Here is a 26,737-nt window from a genome sequence, read left to right on the forward strand (position 1 = left end):
AATCAAGATATACATACACACGATCTGCGCATATGCATACCATGATTACATTATGTGCATATGCCGCCGGGCAAGGAAGATGCAGATATAGCCTTGTAGCAGTGTTGGGATGGCTCAAGTCATGACTTGACTCAAATCAGACTTAAATCACCTTTTTCGTATGATAGACCGGAAAATGTATTCGGCATCCGAGTATTGCTACGTTGATTTTGATCATGGTGTGAACCGGGCATCTATGCTTGCTACTGATATTACCCCATTAACAAGATATACGGCAGTATAGCCAACACCTCAATTGCACCGATTTGGTTTTAATGATACAGTAAACATGAAGTCAAGATTGACCCCATGCGCCTGCTAGATTTTTTACATCAGAAAACGATATCAATCTCATTGATTGGTCGAATAAGCATCATTCAATGACTGCATAGCTTATTTCGCTCGTGATGTTTTGTGATTGCGGGTCAAGCTCGCAGCAGAGAGTCACTAAATATTTACAAACGGAAAGCTGGATCTTTCGAGCAAACTTTTGCAACAAAGGAAGTGAAACTTTTGAGATTGTCAAGGTGCATGCTCGTTTAGTGTTGATTATTTTATGCTGCCAGCGCCATGCATGGAGTGGCCTGCAGTTGAAATGCAATAAATTTAAACCAACGATGTTATAATGAAGTGAAAATTGTTATATATGAAAAAGGTTCACAGTGCAGAACCTACCAAGGTTCTGTTGTGAACGCGAACCTCTAAATTTCCGAGGTTCACACACAGAACGCGAACGTGAACCTCGCGTTCACACCATCCCTAGTAAGCATGTTGCTATCTGTATGTAGGCCTACTTTAAATAGGACCGCATGTATTAAATCTCAGACTCCCATGAATAAAATAATAGAAGATGTCTGCTGAATTATCATAAATATTGGCATCAACGCTGACATCGATATACATGAACTTCCCAAGTGAGCTTGTTACGCACGGTAATGCATATTCAACGCTACGGATTGCTAACAAATGAATCTAGTTTCAGATTATTAAACATGACGTGCGGAATGCTGCTGATTTGCGCTATTTTCATTTTACGAACGCAACACGCTGCTAGCTATCCATTGAGTATTGGTGCATCGTATGCGCCCTTCGACATAGTGTTTACGCCGCCGCCTTATACCGCTGAAAAAGTCGCAGAGGACAGCGTACGGCTACTGAAGAACCCATTTGACCACATATTCCGATATTTTAATCAAGATTACAATTTTACGACGAACGCGCCCGACGCAAATGTTCGCAATATCACCCGATCAACAAGTGAAACGGGCACTTCTTTGTACGGGACATTATTCACCGGAACGTCAGCCAACTTAGGCGCTCTCAGCACAACACCAACCAATCCATTGGATATGCATGACCACAGTCAAAACGGCACTAGCGCGGCAGCGACAGAGAGGGACCTCATAAAAGAAAATTGGGAAAGGTGTGAAAAACTCGCCTCAGACCATCTTCGAGAGGCATGCCGATCCATCGTCGAAGAAACGCTCGCCAACACCGACTACGCTTACGTGCTAGTCGACGACAACGACTTGGACGGACTGAAAAAAGAGTTAACCGATCTGGGACAGAGAAGAGCTTTTGATGTCAGTCCGATGTTGCCCGGTATCCAAGGCGACTATGAACCTCCGTGTCCTTCGCGGAGCAAGTGGAATGACGGTACTCGGAACAATCAACGTAGTTTGTCACCGTGGACATCTCGGCAACAGTACGATCCTGATAGGTAAGGTGTCGTTGAATTTTTTGCCTGACCACATTCTCGTACATTTACATAGACATTTGACGGCGTGATTGAGACACGATAATGCCGTGGCATCATCTCTGATCTTCCAATATTGATATAATCTAGCCCGGATTGGCCACCCCTGGACTAAACAATCGATATTGGGGTTATCTAGAACGGTACTTGCTGGAAAATTATCTCCTCGTAAAGCTTGGTCTTTTGAGGAGCCTGAAGTCGTTTTTCAAGCGTCTCGGTCTTGGCAGCGGCGGGTCATTGCGCGTCAAGGCAATATCCTCATTCATATCAGCAAATTCATCCTCCATGGAATGATATTACCATCGCCAAAGCCGTATCAGCAAGTGCAGTGGTTCCCAACCGGGGGAAATTCCTCCTGGTGATGGAATTTTAAAATGTTTAGGGGGAATCTGGCTTTAGGATTGTATCGGAAGATACACGACAGGTTCACTAGGTTTTTAGATTTATATGGTAGAAGTGTTAAGTATGAAACTAGTTCTTTAAAATTGTATGTTTCTTTGGCGGATTTTAAGTGTGGTGTACGTTTAAGTGCCTTCCGTAGATATTACACCCCTGATAAAGTCAGGCTCGCGAAACGATTTCGTTGGACCCGTGACAGTCTCTCGACCAAATTTCTACTAATCAGGAAAAAGTCAAGTGATGTTGGACACGGGAGAATAGCTTACTCTGAACAACAACAACATTATGTTTAAACTGAAATCAATTCCGACATTATAAAATGACTTACTAAGCGTTCTTACTAAGTTTCAAATCAGATCGCGGGCCCTCAAATATGACCTCGCGGGCCGCGTGTTGTTGACCCCTGGTATAGGACTACTGTAGTTTGCAGCAAGAGATGACGTGATTGTATTGTAAATTAATAGCGTCATTACTAGAGCAAGTCTTTGTTGTAGTGAAATCCGTGGACAGTTACACATATTTTTCACAAAAGTTGCAGTAAAAAAGCGCATTTATGGACAAGTTCCTTGAAATTATCAGGGTATGAGATACTCGAATCGTAACGTATCCAAGGGACTGCAGCAAAACTAAATGCTGGCGACTTTAACAAAATCAATAGCCTGAACAAATCGACCCAGTGAGAATATAATTTTCGGCGGTCTATAGCCTGAAAGGACCTCAAATTTAAACGCCTGTGAACTAATCAAGCGATCTAGATACCTATAGTGCCAAATATTTCCAGTAAAAAGTTAGTTGTATAGACAATCGAAAATACTTGCAAAAAGTTACATGAAAAATCGAAAAGCGTTGCAATATGTAGCATGAAAAATCGAAAAAGTTGCAACAAGTTTCATGACAAAATGAAGAAAAGTTGCAATATAAGATTCCTCCAGACAGCTAAAACATCGTAGTACGTAACTTCTGAGTATTTAGGAAACTGCCGGAAGTGGTAAAAAAAAGTTGCAACAGTTGTAAAAACTTGCTCTAGTCATTACTAATAGCCAGAGGTCACTGGTCTGTGGTCAGTAACGGAGTCCTACTGTGTCGAAGTACTCAAGTAGATTTTGCCCACTCGTGCTACTTCCACAAGTGGTTATGTTTTCTCATAGTGTACTTCCACTTCTACTTGGTCAGATTTTAGGCAAAACTAGTTACTTTTTACCATTTGAATTGTTATAACTAGAAATCTGAGATAAGTTTTAATCACTTTTATGTATGAAATTATGATAGAAAATGCGTGAAATCGGCCCTGTATCGCGGTAACCGGATATGTTTACGTAGATTGTGCCTGGTTGTAGCCACCTCTTATTAACTGCTAAAAGCATGCAACCCCTCGGTCTTATATTTTTTTGAAACTACGTTCTTGAGCATTTTTCAGACTTCTACTCGAAGTGGATTTGATGTCTTAAAAGTTTCTATTTCCACTTGTAATTGAGTAGAAAGTCATTTCGGTACTTTTACTTGAGTAGCAATGATGAAATTGACCACCTCTTCATATAGAATACACTGGACAGCACAACTTTAGCATTAGCATCCGAGGGACACGGCCGACCATGAAGCGAGATCGGGAGGTTTAGAAATATTATCCAAACGCTGATTCCAGATTTAAAAAAAATTAGAATCAGTGTTATTGTAGACCGGCAGTCTAAATTAGACATATAAAACAGTCTTTTTCTGCCACATAAGACTTCTTGTGTACCAACAACCCGCAAAATTCTGCGAAAGCGGTTGGCGAACGTGTTTGTAACCCCTATAATAGTTATCTAGAATTCCAAATGAGTTTTGTGAACAAAACCCAATAAAATTAGCGACGAGCAGTGCACTGGTAACCGTGTTGCTATGGGGACCTCGTGCATATGGATATACTGTATGTATTATATAGGCCTGTTTATTTTGCAAGTGATTCTGTTCCCCACTAGAAACCTAGGAATCCTCCACCGTTTGGGAACCACTTCTCTAGGGCAATAACTCAGGTACAGTTAGAAAACGCTATGATATCCTTGATTTAACCTCAACATGGCGGGCATCAATAACTCTCTCTCTCTCCCGGGGTCTATACCCTGTCCGGTGCCCGCCTATTAGCCGCATCAGTTGTAGTTTTCCAGAGAATTCAAATGTCAGCCAAGTTATACTCTATATGACATCAAACTAACCGACTTGTGTCATACAGCAGGCGTGATCACATTGACATCATAAATCCATATCGTCGTAACACTTATGCTGCGCACGTCGCTTATTGGCTATAATAGTACACAACGCGACGATATCGCTCTCCTTTTGAACCACTGCTCTAGATCAGGGGTTCTCAACCTGCGGCCCGCAGACGTGTAATTTGCGGCCCGCTACATCTTTCATTACGAGCGCAATTATTACTGATACGGTATTGTTACATATTAATTTAGCTACTTAACCCTCTTATCGCACCGTGTCTGTTTCGTTTGATTACTCATTCTTTAATGTGTTCTGGTTTCTTGATATCTGCTCGAAAGTAGATTGCTATTGTTTTGAATCGGTATTCGGCTGGACTCTGGTTCCAGGGAATCCCACTGCGTAGTACGTTTTTTAAACGGCTAAAACTGGGTTTGTAACTCTGCGTGGAACAATGAATCTGTTTCTCATGCCGGTATGTAAATGGAAGACCGATGTGTCATATTTGTTGGAGAACAGTAAGTCGTAACGAATCGCAGAAGCTTAAAATGATACCGTTGCAGTTTCTTCTGGAGTTATACATATATCGCCTGATCTTAGAAAAAACGTTGCTAGCTAGGTGTCAAGCCCGGTCAAAACTATATTTCGAGTAATTGCTGAAATTGCCGACGACGGTGAAGACGCATTGTTCAAAATTGCTTGGAATATCGCTAAACCCAATAAATCTGCTGGAGAAGGTGTGGTTTCAATAAAACCTTAGCATGCTATGCGAATATTTGCTGTTTCCAGAGCTTAGCAGCAAGGACAGCATCACCTGACAAATATCGAAGCTATTACAGTTGTCTGATTCAATCGTGACCGGAATAGTAACAGCAATGTCAGTCGATATTTTATCGCATGTTCTGAAACACGTTGCTGCGTAGACTACTTTAGCCCAGCACTGGACAATTCCACCGACTCCAAAGCCACTGCATAGCTAATTATCGGGGTGCATTTTATCAGATTGGGCATCTTTGCAGAGTAAATGCTGGCTATAGGTAAACGTTGGTAGGGGACTAGCGAAAAACATCAACTTAACAAAGCTGACTTCTGTAACTATTGGTGCAGGGCCCCGCGCCATGGAAAGAAAGGAGAAGGGTAGATTAATTTGCTCAGAAATGACCCCGAACGCCAGACTTTTTCCCATATCACTGAGATCTCCATGTGACTGATGACTGTAACGAAAAAGTTACCGTAGTTTTATACTTGCTCGCTCACGCATTGAACCAGAGACTTCCGTTCTGTGGTGGGAATGTTTGAAGGTGCATATGCCAACCTGGCAGCGAATGTAATGCACGCTACATGAGGGGATTTACTTGCGCCGCTGGAACATGCATATTCTCAGAAAAAGCAGCAACTGCAAACTTACGAACGCTCTCCATTAATGATTTGGACGGCATAAAAATGTACGAAATGCCCGTATACGACTGGTTAATAGGCTACAGTGGCCTAAATTTAATAGTAGCCCAAAATACATGGTAATAATGTTCTGCGACCCGCAGCGTCTTTTGCTGTTAAAATGCGGCCCGTTATACAAGGAAAGTTGAGAACCCCTGATCTAGATGATGCCAGACGAAAGTCGTTTACCTCCGTTCACCTGCACACATCATGGTCTCTACTGGTACCGATGAACTGGACAACGTGTTTTATCAATAACGTAACGTAACGGCAGTTTAAATTTGCAAGGAAATTAAGCAAACGACCCTTTCTCCGGTAATAAATATAATTGTATACAATCGAATCCGCTAAATTCGGACACCGGACAACCGGGATAGACGCTTTATTTGGCCGAAATGCGAGAACTGAAAAAGTGCAAAATGACACCATTGGCAGTATTTCGTTCATTTTAACACAAGATGGGTGTAAATGATGAAACAATGGCAGTAACCATCGACAATCAACTCATATAAAGGCTTAAGCGAGCCCATCTCGTCATTGGGGTTTGTGGATTTAACCTCAGGTAGCGTTGGTCGCTTTTCCGTGTATGATTTTCAGCCCGACTAAAAGCGTCTAACATTCAATTCCTATTGTTTTGTGGCATACTGTTATCAAGTGAAAACACCCTTACAGTCTGAGTAGTGGTGGCCTTACGAACGGGGGGGCCCTGGGCGAGACTTACCGGGGGGGCCTATAAGTATCTAACCGTAACTTCTTGGGGGCTCCGCCCCCCCAGACCCCCCTTTCCCGCGGTAAGGTTGAGCTGCTGGATTCGGCTATGTCTATTATTGTATGTGTCCAAGGATAGACTACATCAAGACTAAGTAGTTCTATCGCATGCAGAGACGTGATGATCATCGGGATACGGGACTTTTCTAACAAATGCAGAGATTTGATGATGATTGACACATCCGTACGGAATTATATTCTTGCTTGGTACACGGATTTCCATGTTTATTCGTTATTATACTTAAAAAAGCGCATAATCCGAATAGGGGGCCCCTTCGACCAGGGGGGCCCCGGGCGACCGCCCACCTCGCCCACCCCAAAAGCCACCACTGAGTCTGACTTCGCAATGCGATCTGATGAATAAACGCGCTATTTTCACCCTCGATGTGTATATTACACAGTAATACATATGCATAGTATTTATTGCGTCGCTTGGTATCGCGATATTGTACGATACAACTAACCTGGTGGTGTAACTCTTGTGCGTTTTATGCGACCAGTACCAATAACTGCAGTGTAGTGCCGTTGTAATTCATTAAATACGCGACAGCAACAGTATATTTATTCCGTTGTCTTCCTTCACGCATGATCATGAAACGAGCAATTGATTTCCGCTTAATTCGTGGAACCAAAGCGTCCGAAGCGGAGTCGATAGGCCGCCACTTTCCATGCAGGAGTGTTATTAAATCTATCATAACCCCGATATTTTGACTATATTATAGGATTCCGCAATACATGAACGTGGCCAGGTGTCTATGCGCGGGTTGTATCGATCCCAGCATGAAAGGGGAGACTGTGGAAAACAGGAACCTAATTTCGGAAGAAATTACGAGAAGTATGAGAGTGATTCGGAAAGATAAGACGCTGAAAGACTTTTCGGAGTGCCCAGGCTCAAAATCGAAGGCATGCTACGAATCTATGGAAGAAGTAGCAGTGGGATGTCACTGCAGAGCTCCTACCATTATATCATGATTGCCCAGCCGACGCCCTTCAACAAGTATCCATCTTCGACGAACGACACCAGCCGCATGAAGCTGAACAGCTCCTTATTAATGTAAATCCTCATATGTACGTTGCCATCTATATCTGACTGTTCACTGTTCATTGTTGAAGTTCAAGCTTACAGTGTAGCAAATCGTGGCGTTGAGGTGGCCTATACTGGATATTACGGTACATTTGGGGTATTTTCTTCACTTCACCGATATAACCAAACGCCATATCTTCTCCAATCACAAAAACTGGACTAGTCAATTCAAATCACCCCACGCTCGAAGCGATGAGCAAATTTTGTGACGCTATCGTGATTTTAACATACCAATGAAATTTTGCCGGTACGTCAACAAATTCAAATGAGAATGCAGCGGATTTCAGTGTATGAACATCTAGGAAGCATCGAGTCTACATACCCCCTATTTATCTGACGTATATACCGACGGACAGACGCGTTGTCTATAAAGCCGCCAATACTCCTCCAAGCTTTCATCATTCGTTTTCACTCCGTCACAATGAATACCCGTGACGTCACATTACACTGGTCAACACTATTTTTGTTGACTTTGACCAGACAATTGTTTTTGACTAACTTTTAGGCGCTGAATTCAAAAATGACTTTCGTTTTTCTCCATCACGTCAATTTTTTGGGTTAGGCACCCACCACATTGCACTGCTTCATTTGGTTGACTTAAACCAGAGGTCTCAAACACGCGGCCCGGGAGACCATTTTGTGCGGCCCGCGACGGCATTTTGGAATTTCAAGTATTCACCAATATATTCAAGTGCCGTATATCTTTTTTAGATATAAGAACTTAAAGTTCACGCTAAAACTACTATAAAATAACCGAAATCTCAACAAACTTCACTATCACATCTCTTTTAAAAGCTACCATGCTATGGAAGATCGGCTTATTACGTTTCATTATAAGTTTATAATGATAAGACATGACCCGTTGATGAATCGTGACTGAAAATTGTGATTTGGTTTGATGCGACCTTTTCGTTACTCGATTTCGGATTGAGTGGGTGATTAAATTAAAATGACTCGAGTTGAGTCGAATCAAACGTCAAAATCAGAGAAGGACTTGCGACTCGGAACGGTGACTTGTTTGGTAATCCTACGGACGCAACAATCTATGAAACCGTCATGGGGAATGGTAATATATCAAAAGGTTGTAGCTTGCGTTGGGTGGGGTACATGGCTATCTAATCAGGTCAGTATGGCAGCCATTGGTATTCTGTGACCCCCGTGACGTATAGTTGAATATATGCTAGGTGTTGTTTGTGCTCTTTATCCATGTTATTATCGTTGGCGAGTAAGGTAGTAGTTCGCTCTCAAGCTGTAACACCAATGAATTCTTCGCCGATTGGACATTTCAATTCCAGGGGTTCTTAACCAGCAGGGTCCGTAGACTACATCGGGGTACCAAGCACCACATCAGGGTGTACGAGATGCATGGTGGAATTAGTTCTATATGCTGTGGAATATCTTCTTGGCCAATTGATTCAACTGGAAAATATTCCCCGCGCTTCCCAAATGACTTGTAAGCCGCAACAACTTTGGCATTCGATATTATGACGTCACTTTCAATGGTTACGACGCAAATTATAATTATACTTAATTATTTATGCCTCGATTCGATGAAATAGTGTTACGCACGATTTCAAGTGAATGCTCTTTCTGATTTTAATATAGGTAGAAGTACCACCAGAAACTGTGGTGTAAATGGACAGGGGCTACGAGAAATCTTATTGAAAGCACAAGGGGTACGATCGCTAAAAAGGTTAAGAAGCAATGCTATTACTATTGCTCAATAATGATTATATTCAAGTTGTTATTGGTTATTGATATATTCCAATATAAATCGAAGGCAAAATCTATCGCTGATTTAGTTTGACTTTGGTAATGACAGAAACAACAGCCGATACTTATCACGACTTTATCAAAACCAGGATTAGGCTACACCGCTCAAATGCTCTGATATCAGATCAATCTTCAGTAGATTTTAAAATATTTTACATAGAATTGTGGCACGTTAAATGTCCACTAGCTGCAATATTATAACTCGACAGTCTTACGATGTCATGAGGCATGCTCTCGTATCATATCTATATATAATAATAATATATATAATTAAACAGATTATGCCCGGTACAAAATCAATTTTATTGAAATATTTCACAATGTGTTATTTTCGTGTCAAGAGTGAATAATGCAATAGTAAATTACATTGCCACGATGTTTGTGGAATGCCTGTCTGCAAGGTCCCGTCAAATAAGGCCTATTTTGAAATTATACATTGAATATCCCTAAGAGTGGTGCTGCGGCCCGCGGCGTCATCAAAAACTGGGAAATGGCCCGCGAGCACATTTGAGTTTGAGACCTCTGACTTAAACTGATATTACTTATACATGACATATAAAGTGCGAGTTTCAGGGTCCAAATTTACGCTGATAACCTATTATTCTGTAGGTTGTCTAGTTTGATACTCGAGCAACAGTCAGCTAACATATGTAAGCTCCAATATATTCTGGTATCATACCCCCTCATCTTCAGATATTGGGGGACATTTTCTCATTGTCCATCTCTGACTATGTCAAGGTTTTTAGGGAGATTATTTAGATATTTTAGCTTTTTTTAATATCTGCTGTCGGACATGAAGATATGGCAGTGACACCTGTGTATCAGGGTTACATGTTCATCCTTATCGTCCATAACCACTAGAAAACACAATATTTCAAAGCTGACAAATATGATGCAATCGTGCTCGTGATATTGCAACAATGCAATGTTTCTGTATTACTCTTAATGTTTCTGTATTACCCACGAAGACTAACTGAGCGTGCAATTGTTACTGCACCTAAGACTTTGCCATTTTGGAGAATGGCACACTTTAGTATCCATTTTGAGCCACCTATAGGCATTTGCCATTCACTTGACTTGAAAATCGGGATTCCCAACTCCTCCGGTAATCCATGGTAACGATATCTTGCCAATGCCAGTATGACGGCAATACACAAAGCTACCGAAAGTAGGCTTACGAAGAAAAGGCCGTTTCTCCTGATCGAAAGTGAGATACCTTCTCTACTTTGCCAAGTAATCTTTTCTCACTTCATAAGGATGATAAAAGCTACGAAGATGTCTGTTCCAAGTCCCAAAGCTTATGTCAGATCAATTACTCGTGTTGATGGACTACTCTACTTTCTGAATCAACTTCGATTCCAAAATTTTCATCATTTGGCTTGCTATCCCTGAGATCTTCATCTTGATCCAAATTATCGAGCGTATAGGAGTTTCAGGTTACACTGGCTAAGCTGAAAGCGGCATTGGACCAAAAGCTGTTATTAGATGTCATGTTTATTTTTCTTGCCATATCCTGCAGTTTGAGTCGAATATGTGTGTGAAATATCCTCGGATAATTGCATCCTCTAACCAAAAATGGGTGAAACATCGGCCTAGATCGATACCAGTACCTTTTCCCTACATAATTCAATCGAGCCCTTGACTATATAACTTATTATATGGTAAAAGTGTGGATTTTTATATGATATGGAAAAGTAATATGGCTATATTCGGGAAAATTTGCATATTTTGGGCGTATGTCGTAGAGCAAAAAGTTGACGTGATAGAAGAGAACCAGTAGTATTTTTGAAATCAGCACCCTAAAATTATCCTAAATCAAGGTCCAAATCTATGTCAACAAATTTTTCGATCAAAATTGTTTCCCAGTGTTATTGGTATATAATTTCGCCCCTACACATCTCAAATATTGAACCTGACTCGGCTCATGCGGAAGAAATAAAAGTTTGATCATAAGCCGCGGCACGGTTTGGGCACAAAAAGCATGCGACACTTGTCTTAGTAGAAAGACTAGGCCCCGCCAGGTCTGTGAATTTCTCATTAATTCGCCAATGAAAATCACACCGTTTACCGAGCTTACACACGTACATAAACTTTACTATACTTGAGTGATCTATTCTGTAAAGGCCAGCCGCGCTATTTCCGCTTAATAATCCTACACGTTGCTACAAGTGAAAATGCAAATTACCATCTGGCACCACAAAAACAAACTGCTGACATGCATTGCGAGATCAGTGTATTCGGTTTATAATCAGCATAAAAAGACGCATTGCATTAGGTATGCGCAGTTCTGGCGATATACGATAACTAAAAATAAATGAGCTTGTCCTGAGAATAAGCCATCGTAGAGTGTATATGTATATAGTTCGGACTTGAGTCGGAATTACTGAAATGTTTTTCGCTCGCCTGAGTGGGTTTCGAAGTAAAGATACACTTTGGGATCAGATGCCAATAAAGATGAACGCTTATAGTTGACGTAAATTGAAACATAGAATTCGCTCGGCGTCAAAATCACCTTGAAGTCACGCGCGTGGATATTAGAATTGAAATTATTCGATGCCTCGTATTACGACAGGTCTGAAGAGACGTTCCAGGCGCCAGATAAATATATCCATTAACTATATATTTACTATAAAAAAACGTTCCGGAGACCATATGATATAAATGTTTGGCGCCATATTCTCGATGGCTAATGGCAAACTTCGATGCTGATGCAACTCCATTGATACGAAGCGGTCGTCGGCTTCGGTCTTGTTGCCGTGTTCTCTTCAAGGTATTTTGTAACTTTCCGAGATTGTGAGCCGCATGCTCTTGTGAGATGTCAGTCACGAATGCAGTGACATCCGGCGTTTACATCAAGAGGTTGATATGAAACCGTACAGTTCTGGCACGCTTCGCATTCAGGAACTGTGTAACTTTCGTTGTTAGCCACTCTTACCCAGGTTTCTACCGTGATAATTTTGGAATGGGCTAGGGGCAACACTTCCAATTCGCCAATACTGTTACGCTCGTAGCAATATCGACACAGACAGTTCGCGGAGCTTAATAATTGTGGATATCTAAAAAGAATAATTCAAATAAACAACACCATTATTTACGTCATTTTGTAATTGCGATCCCTTGCGATCCTTCAAAGCATGGGGATGTCAAACATACGGCCCGCGGGCCGGATACGGGCCACGGAACGATTTCATCTGGCCCGCTAGGCAATGCGTATTAAATGAAAAAAATGTTTGTATCATCTAGCACATTTATATCGAGAGTCGAGGCTATTGATAAGAATCAATTCCACGTGAATAATCCTTCAGGACGGCAAACGTCGAAGACATTCCACATTCTAAGCGTCCAGCGTCAATATTGCCCTTCACACTTTTAATCATTAGCAGTGTGTCTTAACTTTTTTAGCGTTCTCACCCCTTGAGCTGACAGGAATGGTTTCTCGAATCCTCTATCCAAGATCGAAATACTTTGTTATACCGGCCACTAACGCTAGCGGTAGGCCCACGTAGGGTTTTCAACACAACTTCTGTGGATGTCAGGGAAAGGAGATATTTCAGCGACTACATGGAGTTATCAATAGGCCTATCATACACTTCGCACACCGTGATGTATGTATAGGGTCTAAATTTTTATCGCCTCCGATCTCTTTGGCAATGCCGTTTACTTGTCGTAGGTGCTGCGAAACGTCATAGGTCTTGCTGTGTTATGGGGAGAAATTTAAGGCCGGCGCCGAAATGGCGGTGTTCGGTTCAAAACCTGGACTAGCCCATTCTCTCATAATTGCAAAAAGGCTGGATTCATTTCTGCAACTTATGTTATTATATAGCCTATTATTTTATCGGAGGAAAGGTATCCGAACTGAAAGAAACAATCCCCCTGAAGAAATCCAACCAATATTATTTCATTTTATGTTGTTTTATGCTATTTTTTATGTTGAAAAATAATTTTGGTCCATCAATAGCAGGGTTGTAACCAAGTCACTATGTTCCGAGTCACAAGTCAATCTCACTTTTGTAGTTTTGACTCGAGTCAAGTCGAGTCATTTTCAATCACCACCGACTCAAGTCCGAGCCAAAGTCATCAAGCAGAGGTTAGAGTCAGAGTCATGGTATTATGACTCGAGTCCGAGTCCAAGTCATTGTGTTGACCGCTCAGTTTCCAGTTCCAAGTCTTGTTAAACCCACTTTTATAACTCTGTTCGGTGATATCGAATGGTTCGCGTTTATAATATACTAATTTTCTTCACTTTTAACAGTTTCTTGTCGCATTTTCAAGTACCAGTACCAATAGACGAAATCCCAATAGGGTGGTTACTTTACTATTCTTCGAAATTACAATGAACTGTCGGTCTCGGCCGTCTGAGTCTCGAGTCACATGACTTGGTTCAAGTCATGCGCAATGACTCGAGTCAATACACAGACTGACTCGAGTCGAGTCGAGTCATTTCCGTATTTTCAGAAAATGACTGGGGTCAAGTCGAGTCATCAGAAAATCGTGACTCGAGTCATTACAACCCTGATCAATAGCGTATAATTTCACACTGCATCGTGTACCCCCTACTTTGGTGCTTTGTACCCCGAAGGGGCTCATGGACCCCTGGTTATAAACCCCTACTATTAGTCGGTGATAGTTTCTGAAAGTTACAGTGACAATCAGCCCAGTTTTCTGAGTTTCTGAAAGAATGAACCAAAAGGTAGTTACTCATAAAGATGAAATGCCAATGCGAAACTGTCATATCATATGACTCATATGTAACTTATATTGTGCTCAAAGAATATAATGCAAATATCTATGTTCGCATTGCTATATTATAACTTCTGACTCAGAAGGTTCTCGGATTCACAAATCCATTCAGTCCATCAAATGTCTATGCGAACATTTCACAGTTCCTGAAACGGTGGAACTTTTTTGCTGCACTGTCATTGATAGATTTTCATAAAACGTTTTTATTCGACAAGGCGCATGAGCTCAAAAACACCGCAACACTCGGAAATTTACTGATCGTCCCCGGAATGCTATCCCCTGTTGCACGTGATCATGGTGCAAAAGACCAACAGGTGATAAGCGCCAAACTTTTCTTTTAATAAACAACAACAACAACAATCCCCTGTTGCATAGTTCTTTATCTCGTGTGGTACATATTTGTAAATCTGTCCTGGCCCACACAATGTCCCAATAGTTTCTCTCGAAACTTTTGTATAAATAATTGTCCCTAATTTGGTATACCGCACATTCTAGTCCGTGACGCACCTGAACTTACAGCCGAAAAGCGTCACTCCCTTTTATCAATAATTCATCAAATGTGAGTTGTTGTTGATTGGGTTAAAATACGTCCTTCAATCCCCGAATTTGTAGTAAGTAGGTTAAATATCTTGTTGCCGTCATAATGAAAACGCTGGGTCAATGTCGCCGCATCACGATTCACGACTAAACGAAGTAATCATACTGGCAGTCAGACTTGGACAACTAGAAAATTTTCAGCTATTCCAAATTAGATTAGAATTAGAACTAGAGCTGCACAGTTGTTTTTCAAATTAGATTGGAATTAGAATTAGAGCTGCACGATTTTTCCAAATTAGAATAAAATTAGAATTACAGCTACACATTTTATTTTAATTAAATTAGAATTAGAAGTTAAATCACTGAATTCGCAAAAACTTGGAAATTGAATGAGATTGTGAATGAGAAATTAATAATACAGCAAAAATAAAGTCCAGTTCATATCAAATGACAGTGCATTAACGTCTGTACAACAAGCTGCTTGGCTCGTTTTGTACTATACCAGGGGTCACCAACACGCGGGCCACATACGGTCGGCCAGCTGATTTGTGATTTTAGAAGAACGCGAAGTAAAGATTTTGAAATGCTGAAATTGGTTTCAGTTTCAAATTATTTTAGTTGTTTCAAAATTAGCTATGCCTGTGCCCAACAACACTATTCCTCACTAGCTGAAACGGATTCGGCGATGGCAACAGCATTACATAGATGGAGAGTCAGCTGATAGGAGCATATTGTCTTGACGTGCAATGGCCCAAGCACTACCAAGACCAATAAGCTTAGAAAATGGTCTGGGACTTTCCCACAAGATCAATATTTAGGGTGAAATATTCTTTCAGCTGGTTTCATGTCTGGCTAGTCGCAATATCAATTCATTAGTCGCTGAAAAGCGTGATCAGGCATCGTAAACAGCTCATAGTTGAAAATAAAATGAAGTTGATAATCATAATATTTCTTGTTGTATTTGTACTTCTTTATTAAAATTACTTCTTTTGTGGTATAACCATGTCCATCGCCCACGCAAGTGAGCACGGCGTTGTACTAACATAAAGTTTTAAAAACGTGATCGCAACTAAAATGTTGTTCGCAGACTACAAGCTACTATACCAGTATGGCTATTATTATTCGTCACAATAACTACTATGATTGTACGGGCGGTGTAAGTAATGCGATGGTTTCTTGGTAGCAAAAAGCCGCGGACAAAGAGGCATTTTTAGGAAACCAATAAATTAGATTAGAACTAAAATTAGAGCACAAAAAAATTAACAAGTTAGATTAGAATTAGAATTAGAGCATAAAAACATTTCACAAATTGCATTTCGCTCTAATTTAGGGAAATTGGACAACTAGAATTATCTAATTGTCTAAGTCGGCTCGCAGTTTACAGTTACTCAGAGGTTAAAGCCACCGTTTTAGTGATTTGTAACTGTATTCAATCGACTAACTCCATTGTCTATGCATAAATATGTTTCTACATTCGATCCCGAATAATCAAGCATTCCCCTGAAAAACGAAGGTAGGGATTTGGAGATAACATTTTGGCAACATTCCACAGGTCCGGCCCATAAGCGATTATAAAGTTCGAATCCGGCCCGCGGTGCAATTCGACTTTGAATCCTTTCCTTACAGGTCACCAATTGATATTTCTGCCTTGCGTTCATACGTATGACAGTATTCAAGAAGTTACTTCGAACGTGCATAACACCGGACGGGTGGAGGGATAGCGCGAAATGTCATAAAATCTCCCAAACTAGTCGAAGCTGACAGAATATTGCATTATTCGCGCGAGATTTTTCCCCATTCTACCACGATCATCTGTGAAGTCCAACTATTATTATTATATGTTAAATTATCATTATTATATGTTCATCAAATTGACGTTATGCTACATGGGTGGGGCATTATACCCTACAAAATAGAGCATCCCAGTACAATGCTATAGACGCTTCTCCGCTTCGTCATGGCGAAACTGATCTTTTGAAAAAAGCTTCATCCACAAATTTAGCTAAACAAAGCAACATATTATGATAAGTTAAAACATAAGGATGGAAATTCTTAAATGACAGTCAGCGGGATAGCCTTTAGCCTATATTCGCCGGGAATGCATTCTGGGTGAGCTCATAAATGGCTACTGTACTCCATTTTTACCCGTATCCGTTACAGAACGCTTCACTGCATATCAAACACGACCTAGGGCATTGGCAGTTGTCAAAAACTATCAGCTGGAGCTGTGCACATCTTATCCTGAAAGTATGACGACATAGATATTTTTATTTAATGAAGCCAAAGAAAAATTGCGTGTGTTGTAGATATGAATTGAAATTCTACTAATCTTATTAGTATAGTAATCCCTTTGGGGGCATAATCTTAATTAAATTATTACATATTTGCATTCGCACGAAAAGATAGGCCAACGCACTCGAGGGACAGCCAGATAATTAATCAATTGAAAACAGGCTATCGACACTATCGTAAGTATTTGCCTAAATTTCTCACTCAATACCACGTTTTTTTGTTATAGGACCAGACGACGATCCAATGGGAAACCGAACTTTACGGGGTAAAACACCCGCAGTGTACAGCATTGCACTGGCGTAAAGTTTTAGGAACGTGATTGTTAAACTGTGTGGTCTGTTTTATCTCGATATTGAATCATGCGGCTCGCAGCATCACAGAATTTTGAAAAATGGCCCACGACCCGTTTTGAGTTGGCTACCCCTGCTTTAATGCAATGGTCCATAACCTTTCTTTCAAATCGACCCTTATTTCAAGAGAAAATGAAATTGAAACGAACTTGCGACCCATATAATTTTGGGAATACGAGCGTAAATATGGGTGTGTACGACAACTATTCCCCACTTGACAACCACGGAGGACAGTATAGACGTAGTACGAAAACCAGAAAATTGTGCAATTATCTAAGCATTTTATTAAGTATAGGGGCCAGAGGTGTAACGAATAAGATTTGTGTTGGTTACCCCAGGCCCCACGCTAATTTACCTAGGCTTACTAACAGCTGCAAAAAGAGAAATACAGTTTAGGAGATGATATGAGAGTTCCTACGAAATCGGTAATTGAGAGAAGAAAAATCGTCAATGAATGACAATCGGCTTATTCATCATATTAGCGAGTATTGCAGTAGTGAATATCAGGTGAGCATTTGCTGGCAAACAATTTATTCTGATAATAGATCGATTTTTTATAAAAGGTATACCTACAGAAATTCAGTAGCCTATTCATGTTTGTATCTTTATTTTTTGATGCCCTCACAGCCCTCGTGACAGAATTTGACGTATAACGTAGGCCTATGTGTTTTCGAATATGTCTATCTTGTGGATAAAATTTTAATGTAATTTGTCGATTTTACATTACATGTACCCTTCTTTTATATTACGGTTTGGTATATCGGGTTTACCGATTGTGGGCTGACCAGAGCTCAGTTCTCTCGCGCAATGATTTGACCTAAATTTTACGCCCTTCCTGCCGCATCCGTATACCCAATACTCCTTTACCTGAGCTTGGGACCGGCCCTAGTTTCACTAATCTACGACTGGGTTCGTTGGGAGGCAGCCACGGGGAATTGAACACGATAGTATCTGGTTTGCGAGACTGAGGTACGCGTACCCTCTGCTCATAACACGCAGTGCGCGTGTCCGGGGCTATAGACACTCTGATGAGACATATCATATGTGTTGATAAATAATTGGCTTCTCGTAAGTCGCGTATACCAGATCCCACCTAATTTAAAACATGTTTCCCGAGACACACTTCAGAATCGTCGCGAGCCGCAAGTGGTACATATACATTGTACGTACAGCTTTGCCGTACCACATTCTGTCTTTAATCAAATCGCTACGTGGTCCGTGGACATATGAGCATGCAGGGTTGAAATGACTCATGTCACGATTTTCTGATGACTCGACTTGACTCGAGTCAATCTGTGTATTGACTCGACTTGGACTCGAGTCATTGCGCATGACTCGAAGCAAGTCATACCACTCGAGACTCAGACGGCCAAGACCGATATTTCATTGTAATTTCGCAGAACAGTAAAGTAACCACCCTATTGGGATTTCGTCTATTGGTACTGGTACTTTAAAATGCGACCAGAAACTGTTACAACTGAGGAAAATTAGTATTTTAGAAATGGGAACCATTCGATATCAGCAAACAGAGTTATAAAAGTGGGTTTAACAAGACTTTAACTGGAAACTGAGCAGTCAATACAATGACTTGGACTCGGACTCGAGTCATAATACCATGACTCGGACTCGTACCTCTGCTCGATGACTTGGACTCGGACTTGACTCGGTGGCGAATTGAAAATTACTCGACTTGGCTCGAGTCAAAACTGTAAAAGTGAGATTGACTTATGACTCGGAGCTTTATAACTTTGTTACAACCCTGTGAGCATGCGATACTTTGGCATGCGACAATTGGGTATGTGGGTTAAATTACGGGTTAGAATAGGTTAGGGTTGGATTTTATGGTTGGGTTAGGGTTAGGCTTATGCTTGGGGTTAGGATATATATAAGGGGTAATTTCAGGATTATGTTTCGGGTTAGGGTAAGTTTTTGGGCTACAAAGTCACATGATGAAGTAACGCATGCTGAAGTGTCCCATGCTGAAGTGTCGTTTTCCGTTGTGTCGCATGCTCATATGTCGGGAAACCATTTTCTTCAGATGCTATATTCTCCGCTTCAAAGAATTCCTTTGGAGACAATATTGATGAATAACACACCTGTTCCATTGAAAGTCCAACGTATAATTCCACGGAGAAAAACTTCGAGTTTCGTAACTGCTTAGATTCTCATGAAGGGGGCATGACGGTACTGAAAAAATGCGCACACACATTAGTGAAATCAATAAACCAGCCATTGAATTCAATATAATCATAAGATGGTCATCGATCGCCCATCCCAGATCACGGTGAGCAACACTTGTGCGTATACTGACTCTTGTATTTTTTATGATACTCACAGTTCGCGTAATACCATGTTCTAACATACTGCTATAACCCACTGGTTTTCAAACGATTTCATTCCAGGACCCCTTCAGTGATATTTAAGCTGACATCCACATAAGAAGGAGCTTTCTGGTGACCCAGGTGCATGTTAAATAAAATAACAAGCGGGCACCACGGCATTAAAGCTCTAGCACGGAGCTGTCTAAGCTTTTTGCTAATGTGGGTCGCATTCCATTGGTCACTTGCGCCACAATAAAAAGCAGTCGTCAGTTTCGGTTGTGGCAGCTTGCGGAATATTTATCATGATATTTCAAGATCGGGATTACGATTGATTTGAAATGACTATTGTCGCTTTGGAGCTTCGAGTCGGTATAGACCAGGGGTGGCCAACCTTTTTGGCCAAAGTGCCGCATGTGGTTTTACGAACAATTGCACGGGTCACCTAAGTATTGATGATCTTCTGTTTATGGATAGATTAGGTAACGGTGAAAGCGAAGACTTACGTTACTACGCACCAAAATCGCTGACATTTATGTCATGAAAAACCAGTGTTCGCTCATGTTCTATCCGCGCGACGCGCGAAAATATTTCAAAGTTGACGAATGAATCCGGTCAATAATATCGGTACTTGCATATTGCTTGTTTTGCGGGTCCCAATTGTACCGCGTGGATCAGATTGCAATGGCAGGTTTCCGCTAACGCACCTTGACCATTTTGGGTCAACACTTTATCGATCGATCTTTCTGGGAGCTCAATCGTGGAGTCACAGGCTTTCCTTCTACCACATTTTATATATCGTGGTGTATCCTAACTTGACGATGACTGGCGCCGAAATGCCTGTCCCGCGTGCTGCACACCACTAGACTGAAACATCCCACAGGATTGCGGTGATATAGGGGATATTCTGTTCTCCCATATTTGAGAATACAATTAGACTCAATTCTGTATATTAGGCTATGTTTTTCGGGAGGGTTACTAAAAAGAATAAATCTAGAGCTACGTAATCGCAGGAAGTATTTTCATATACAAATATTTACGTAAATTTGTGGGACATGGGCCTTTTCGTCTCCCTGGCTACTCCAATGCATCGAAACTGCTTCTTCTTTAGTCACCAGCACCCCAAATGTCGCGGTAGGACTAATCACAGCTTTGGTTGACCTTGAAAGTTCATAAAACTTGACGTTGGCAATTCATTTTTCTGTAATTTAACTGTAATTTCGATAATTATCATGCGGGCCACTCAAATCTTTCCCGCGTGCCACGGGTTGGTCACCCCTAGTATAGACTGTCGCGGGTCGTACGAAATCGTCCCGCTGGCCCTATTTTGGGCCCACGGCTTTAGGATATACTTATCCTTCGTGCGAGGTTCTAAATCGCCGAATTCCCCCGCTAGGAGAATGATATTGTAATGTAACAAGAATTCCCACCACATTAGGAACCTCTGTTATTACAAAAACATATTCACGTCAAAATGTAAATGTGTAAGGGTTTCCCTTGATCCTTGAATGAAGAGATAAGAATATGGAACCATAATGGATGGCAGCGGTATGTCACTTGGAAATGTGATGTGAATTGCATTTGTACCTTATAGAGGGGTTATTTCGCGGTATTTACATTTATCTCATTATTATTATATCATCATATGTTGTATAAGGAAAATCATGTTTACATCTAAAGTTCTAAACGATTCACGGATAGGAAATGTCAGTAGCGTCGGAGAGGTATACTTACGCTCGTCTGCCGGGCGTTTTATAGCCTTCGTGCTCTTTTTAACCCTTTTATGTCCTTTGCCATGATGAATACACCTACTGCCTGTCACTGTATGTGTGTCTGAGATTGATTCCGTTTGATTTGACCATATCTCCTGAGAGTTATTTACTAGCGAAATGTTCGTGATGACCAAATTATCCCCAGTTCCGTCTTTTACGGCATACGGGAAGCCATCCACCGCAAAGCTCAATGATACGACCAGACAGGCGCAGAACGTGCCGAGAGACTTTAGCTTACTACGTTCCATCTGTTCGATATTCTATTGACATGTAAATCAAACGCAAATAAATGTCATCATCGGTTGAGATATTTCGTTTCCTGCGAGCACAGCGAGCACTACACATGCCGTGGATTGCCGCAAACTTCGGTACTGCATAGCATGAACGAAAAGGTGCGTTTAATCGCATTATGCGTGACAAGCGCGCCGTAAGCATCTTATTTTCCTTGCACTAACGCGTAAAGTTGTTGACAATTCCAGCCGCGAAGAGATTTGTCACACCAACACTAGCGATGACGAAAATCGTTAATGAGAAACGCACTGTACTAGTTCCTTACCTCACTACCTAAGATATGACTCGGATCAACGCCATGGAAGGAAGAACATTTATCATTGTTCCACCTACTTTCAATCAGCAATCTGAATTCATTTGCGTAAGTATTTAATCTTGCTACTGTATGTGCGAATGCGGCGCAAAGACTGTAGCCACTTGACCATACATTTCGAAGTTGCTTAGATACCATAATTATACGCGTTGACCTTTAGATCACACGGCGGATGAGCTCGACGCATTATTTTCACTTTCTAGCTGTTCGTAGTTGAACATATTATTCGCGAATGGGAGAGCAGTGCGTCTACACGAGAATTTAAGCAATCAAGACTTTTATGTAGGCGAATACCTAACCCACATTACCCCATAATTCGTGATTTCTTTTCTCGCTTAGTAACCAAAAAAGGGGAATTATATGTTATATTGGAACACCGGAATTTTGTATTACCTCGTCGAATGCAACATTACGAAATAGGTTATTGTTTTATCGAAAACAAGGTTCTGTTTCATTTGCTTAGATAGCTACTGAACAGATATCCAATGCTCACTCAAAAACAGAACAAACATTTCATAAGGCCGGGGAGGTGAATTTAGCCCTCGTCAACGGAAGTGTCGAGTAATTCACAAGGCCGACAAAAACATGCATAAAATAGATATAATCATGCAATAGCTGCCTTTAATGACGTTAATAATTTCATTATATGCGATAAGAACTCTTTGTCAATCCCTCAACTCGATAATGAATGCAAATCCCTCCCTCCCAGACCCCAACTCTTTTCAAAACTGATGCACAGAACGTTCTTGCCCATTACCGGCCGTCGTGTACGATTAAAGTGTTGGCGGAAGAGAATACCATATATCGACTATGACCGTAGCAATCAGGTACCATCAGATATAACAGATCAATGATAGTAAAAAACGAGTAGCCCTTTCACAATATCCCCAGTTAGCACTCAAGGCGGTTTGCAACAGACGAGCACAGTATTGACTTCCAATTAATACTAGGACACTCGATTCTGCTACGGCTAAGATCATTGCAGTTTATGTCACCATAGCAAACAATATCAGATCCATCGATTCACAGTTATCCGAAGTATGTTACACTGCAAAATCCGTTTGCCGCAAAGAGGATAATCAGAGACAGTAGATGCGCAGGCGAATAACATAAATGTTGACCTGCATGGCCTCTTTACTGATCCTACAATATAACGGTTGAATATGCTGCATCGTCATGCAGAACCATATACAATAATTTGAACTACTATAGATACATCTTTTGTGTTTCAACATGACAAATGCACACTGAGTTCTTCATTATTTATTGTCCGTGGCCCAAAAAGCCTTTAATATGGCCAAGCGACATTTTCTGCAGTTGTTTTCTATAATATAATAATAATAAATTTTATGAGCACGTGTTTTCAACAAAGTGAAGCCCCGGTTGCTAATTCTGCCGCAAGACACAAGGCCCATTTAGGCCCATTTGAATTTCCCTAGTCTTGCTGCTGACTCGAATATAATCGAGGCCAATCCAAACATTTCTCAAACGTATCCCGGCATTTGTACGGATGTCTTGTGTATGCGTCACCGTTTGAGCAACACCAGAAAAACTATACAATCCCAGCGTAAGCAAATTCTCTATCCCGACGCCGCTAAAGCGCCTACACCGATGTAAACAAGTTGACGGCGTGAAGTAATTACTGGTTAAGTATCAAGCGCTTCAGATCAAACGGATAATTCCTAACTCATGCAAATGCAATTTCGTGGCTCATCGAAAGTTGAAAATTGTGTTAAACCGAACATGCCAATATGGCATTTAGCCAGAGCGACCGATTGTCTGGAGGTTTCTAATATAGGAGCGTGCGGTTAAGGGAATCGGTAAGGTTGCATAATACCGACATGCTATAACGTAATTTGCTAAATCCATACGGAAAACTATGCTGCTGTTCGAGAGTTAATTTACCGCCAAGTTTGTAGCGATTTGAAGCAAAACAATTTGCAACAGACTGCTGATTTCAACAGATGACTTCGTATTGCGTATATTAGGATTGCAACAAATTTCTGTCTAGCTTTTCGACCTGTCACTCTTTAACAGCTACATAACAAATTATATTTTCGCCCTCTCATAGTTTATTATTAATTATTATTATTATATTCTTTATTCACAGTAAGAAACTGGTCAATACACACATAATCCGGGGAGCAACCTGCACCCAAAGGAAAATGGCGAGATTGGAGTAAATTTTTACAATTTCAGTAATACAGTCAAATTGTTATTCCTATGCAATACATGGAGAATTGCAGTAGATGAAGAATTGGCAAGGGTTATTATTATTATTATTATTATTGTTAAAAAACAAAAGACGAAGTTACAGTGACGCTATTCGCATTAGAGCATATTGCGTCACTACAACATACATCATATAAAACACAATAATATTATGCAATGAATCCCTCGCTGTTTCGTGTCACTGTAAGCGCCTATGTATTCACTATACGCGAGTTCTTAGTGTGGTATTCTGCCATCGGTCACCCTAATAACCGAAACCGAATCCTGCCTTTCACACTCCGATGTTGTTATATACGGTCATTATCTGCTAAGAACTGTAAAAAATTCACGATGCTTGTACTAGAGCGAGAAGTTGACACGGCGCCTATAAATTTCTAGATCGCGTCTCCACGTGTAGGTCCATATTTACACGAAAGTAGAAATGTTTTAACTATAGTGACAAATCGCACGAGACACTTGAAAAAGTTGCTCATGCTTGTTGTCAAGGTGATGCTTTTCGTCGCAACGGTCAGGGATTAATGAAATCAGTTTCGTATCAAACTCTACAAGTGCCGTTAATCTCAATCCGAACGGCATTAATGATGAAATTTTGGGTAGATGGGTGTAATACCAGGGATTTCTAAAGTTTTAGAAATCCCTGGTGTAATACGTATAGGATGACCTATATTCTCTACAATATGCGTCCAACACATATTATCCAACCGATTCTTTATCCTATACCTCAAACATATGTCGTAAGGTACGTTCGGTGTTTGTTTTGAACTATAAATCTAATCCGCGCGTTCACTACACACTTTAAAGTCAATATATCACAAATATATAGCCAAATAGGGGAGATGTGGTACCGATGGATCCAAAATCGCAAAATGATCTCCGGCCCTCAAATCTTCAGCCGAGAATAGCAGATCTTTTGCCGTCTCAACACTTCGATACAAGCTCTACCTATTGCGGACATTTACATGAATATCCGCCTTTTCAAAAAATATTTATGGACGTTTAAAATTTGTTGCTCGAACGTGTCATCGGTCCCCACCCGATGGGTCCAAAGGCACACGACCATGGGACCTATGAGACATACGCTCAAAAACTCAAATTTGTTAACTTGATTGATTGTGTACCATAAGCTAAGCTACAGCCAGCCAACGAAGAATGATTCGTCGCGACCTTCAAGAATAAAATAGATTATATCAACTCAATTGTTGACCTAAAATCATGTTTTGATTTACGCCTAAACTTACAAAATTAATGCCACATACATATTACCCGCAAATCGACATTTTTACTTTTAAATACCTCGTAATAGCGATAAAACACCACAGGTAACTATGATTTACAGTCTATATATACGTGGACGAGTTTCTGTAGTTAAGTGATTAGTTGGTCCATCTATTTTGCTTGATTTGGCTATGGTACCATAGGTCCCCCACCCCGTAAATATTGTAATTGACTTGAAAATAGTCCACTCGAGGATGGTATTGATTCAAAAAATATGTGTCATTATATACCCTGATACAAGCCCTATACTTCACATCAAAAATTATGGCGGGTTTGTTAGTCTGAAAGGTGATATAGAAAAATGCAAATGTAGATCCAAATTTACTTTACACCCCCTAAAACGTAAATCATTCGTCACAGACCCCATAACTTACGCAGGTCGAATTTTTTTGCATGTGAGGAAAGATTCTGTCAGCATGTAATTGTAGACAAATTCACGGAGTGTAATCATGGAATTATCATGGAGAATTTTTCAAGTATTTTCGGTCCCAGTGATCCATCGGTACCACATCTTCCCTACTTAACAATGTGGGTGTATAAGATATCTCGTTCTGTTGTATAAACCAGGGGTCACCAACTTGCCACCCACGATGTTGTTTTGAGCGACCGCGATAGGTTAATATTTTTCAAAAGAGCGCTTGTCAACCAATGGGGTGGATACCGAAAATTTATTTCAATTTGCAGTCGCTGGCAAAGATCACACTAATTTGTTACCTCTCTAGCGCTCGGAAATACTTCGACTAATTTTTATTGAATTTACCGATCTGCGAAATATTTTGTTGGTGTGTTATCGTTGATGATCTGACAACCACTTGTAATTTCTAGTATTTCAATTGTTTCTTTTCACTGAATAATTATGTCTGGGCTTTCCAAATTATTGTTGGTAATTCGAGAAATGTCGCTGTATTCGATTTCGGTGTCATTGAACGACGTAGTTGATAAGAAACAAGTCGTCGACTGAATCCATTATCGCTTTAGGTTTCATAAATTTGCGAATATTATTCTAAAAGGCAAAACCTGGGATGATACCACGTATAGACATTAAATATATCGTTCTAGAGGCGTGGATGCTCGGAAATCACAAAATCTACTGCAGTCTTTGCTTGCGAAACACCCGTGATGTGGGATCACCGTAAACGCGAAAAAGGAAGATATGGTAAAGCGAGAACAGCTT

General features: G+C 40.7%; 2 protein-coding genes across 2 annotated transcripts; one reads left to right on the forward strand and one right to left on the reverse strand.

The window, feature by feature from the left end:
* Window positions 1-822: 822 nt before the first annotated feature.
* Window positions 823-9,185, forward strand: LOC145433858 (uncharacterized). Its single transcript, XM_080311113.1, has 2 exons — window positions 823-1,759; window positions 7,309-9,185. The coding sequence occupies exons 1-2, from the start codon at window positions 975-977 to the stop codon at window positions 7,556-7,558; spliced, it is 1,035 nt and encodes a 344-aa protein (XP_080167239.1). The 5' UTR covers window positions 823-974; the 3' UTR covers window positions 7,559-9,185.
* Window positions 9,186-11,659: 2,474 nt separating this feature from the next.
* Window positions 11,660-22,601, reverse strand: LOC145433860 (uncharacterized). The gene is made up of 3 exons (XM_080311115.1): window positions 21,415-22,601; window positions 19,459-19,549; window positions 11,660-12,499 (listed from the first exon to the last, which is right to left on the reverse strand). Exons 1-3 carry the CDS (start codon window positions 21,698-21,700, stop codon window positions 12,262-12,264), a joined length of 615 nt encoding a protein of 204 aa, XP_080167241.1. The 5' UTR covers window positions 21,701-22,601; the 3' UTR covers window positions 11,660-12,261.
* Between the last annotated feature and the right edge of the window lie 4,136 nt (window positions 22,602-26,737).

The sequence above is a fragment of the Botryllus schlosseri genome, chromosome 2 (genome assembly GCF_051294905.1).
Source record: "Botryllus schlosseri isolate E-star chromosome 2, Bs_hap1, whole genome shotgun sequence".
Taxonomy (NCBI): domain Eukaryota; kingdom Metazoa; phylum Chordata; class Ascidiacea; order Stolidobranchia; family Styelidae; genus Botryllus; species Botryllus schlosseri.

Coding starts and splice junctions, on each gene's coding strand:
- LOC145433858 (XM_080311113.1), top strand. CDS start 975: ATGCATATTCAACGCTACGGATTGCTAACAAATGAATCTAGTTTCAGA. Junction 1,760..7,308: donor CAACAGTACGATCCTGATAG/GTAAGGTGTCGT, acceptor ACTATATTATAG/GATTCCGCAATACATGAACG.
- LOC145433860 (XM_080311115.1), bottom strand. CDS start 21,700: ATGGAACGTAGTAAGCTAAAGTCTCTCGGCACGTTCTGCGCCTGTCTG. Junction 19,550..21,414: donor AAAACGCCCGGCAGACGAGC/GTAAGTATACCT, acceptor GCATTTTTTCAG/TACCGTCATGCCCCCTTCAT. Junction 12,500..19,458: donor TTGGACTTTCAATGGAACAG/GTGTGTTATTCA, acceptor TATTCTTTTTAG/ATATCCACAATTATTAAGCT.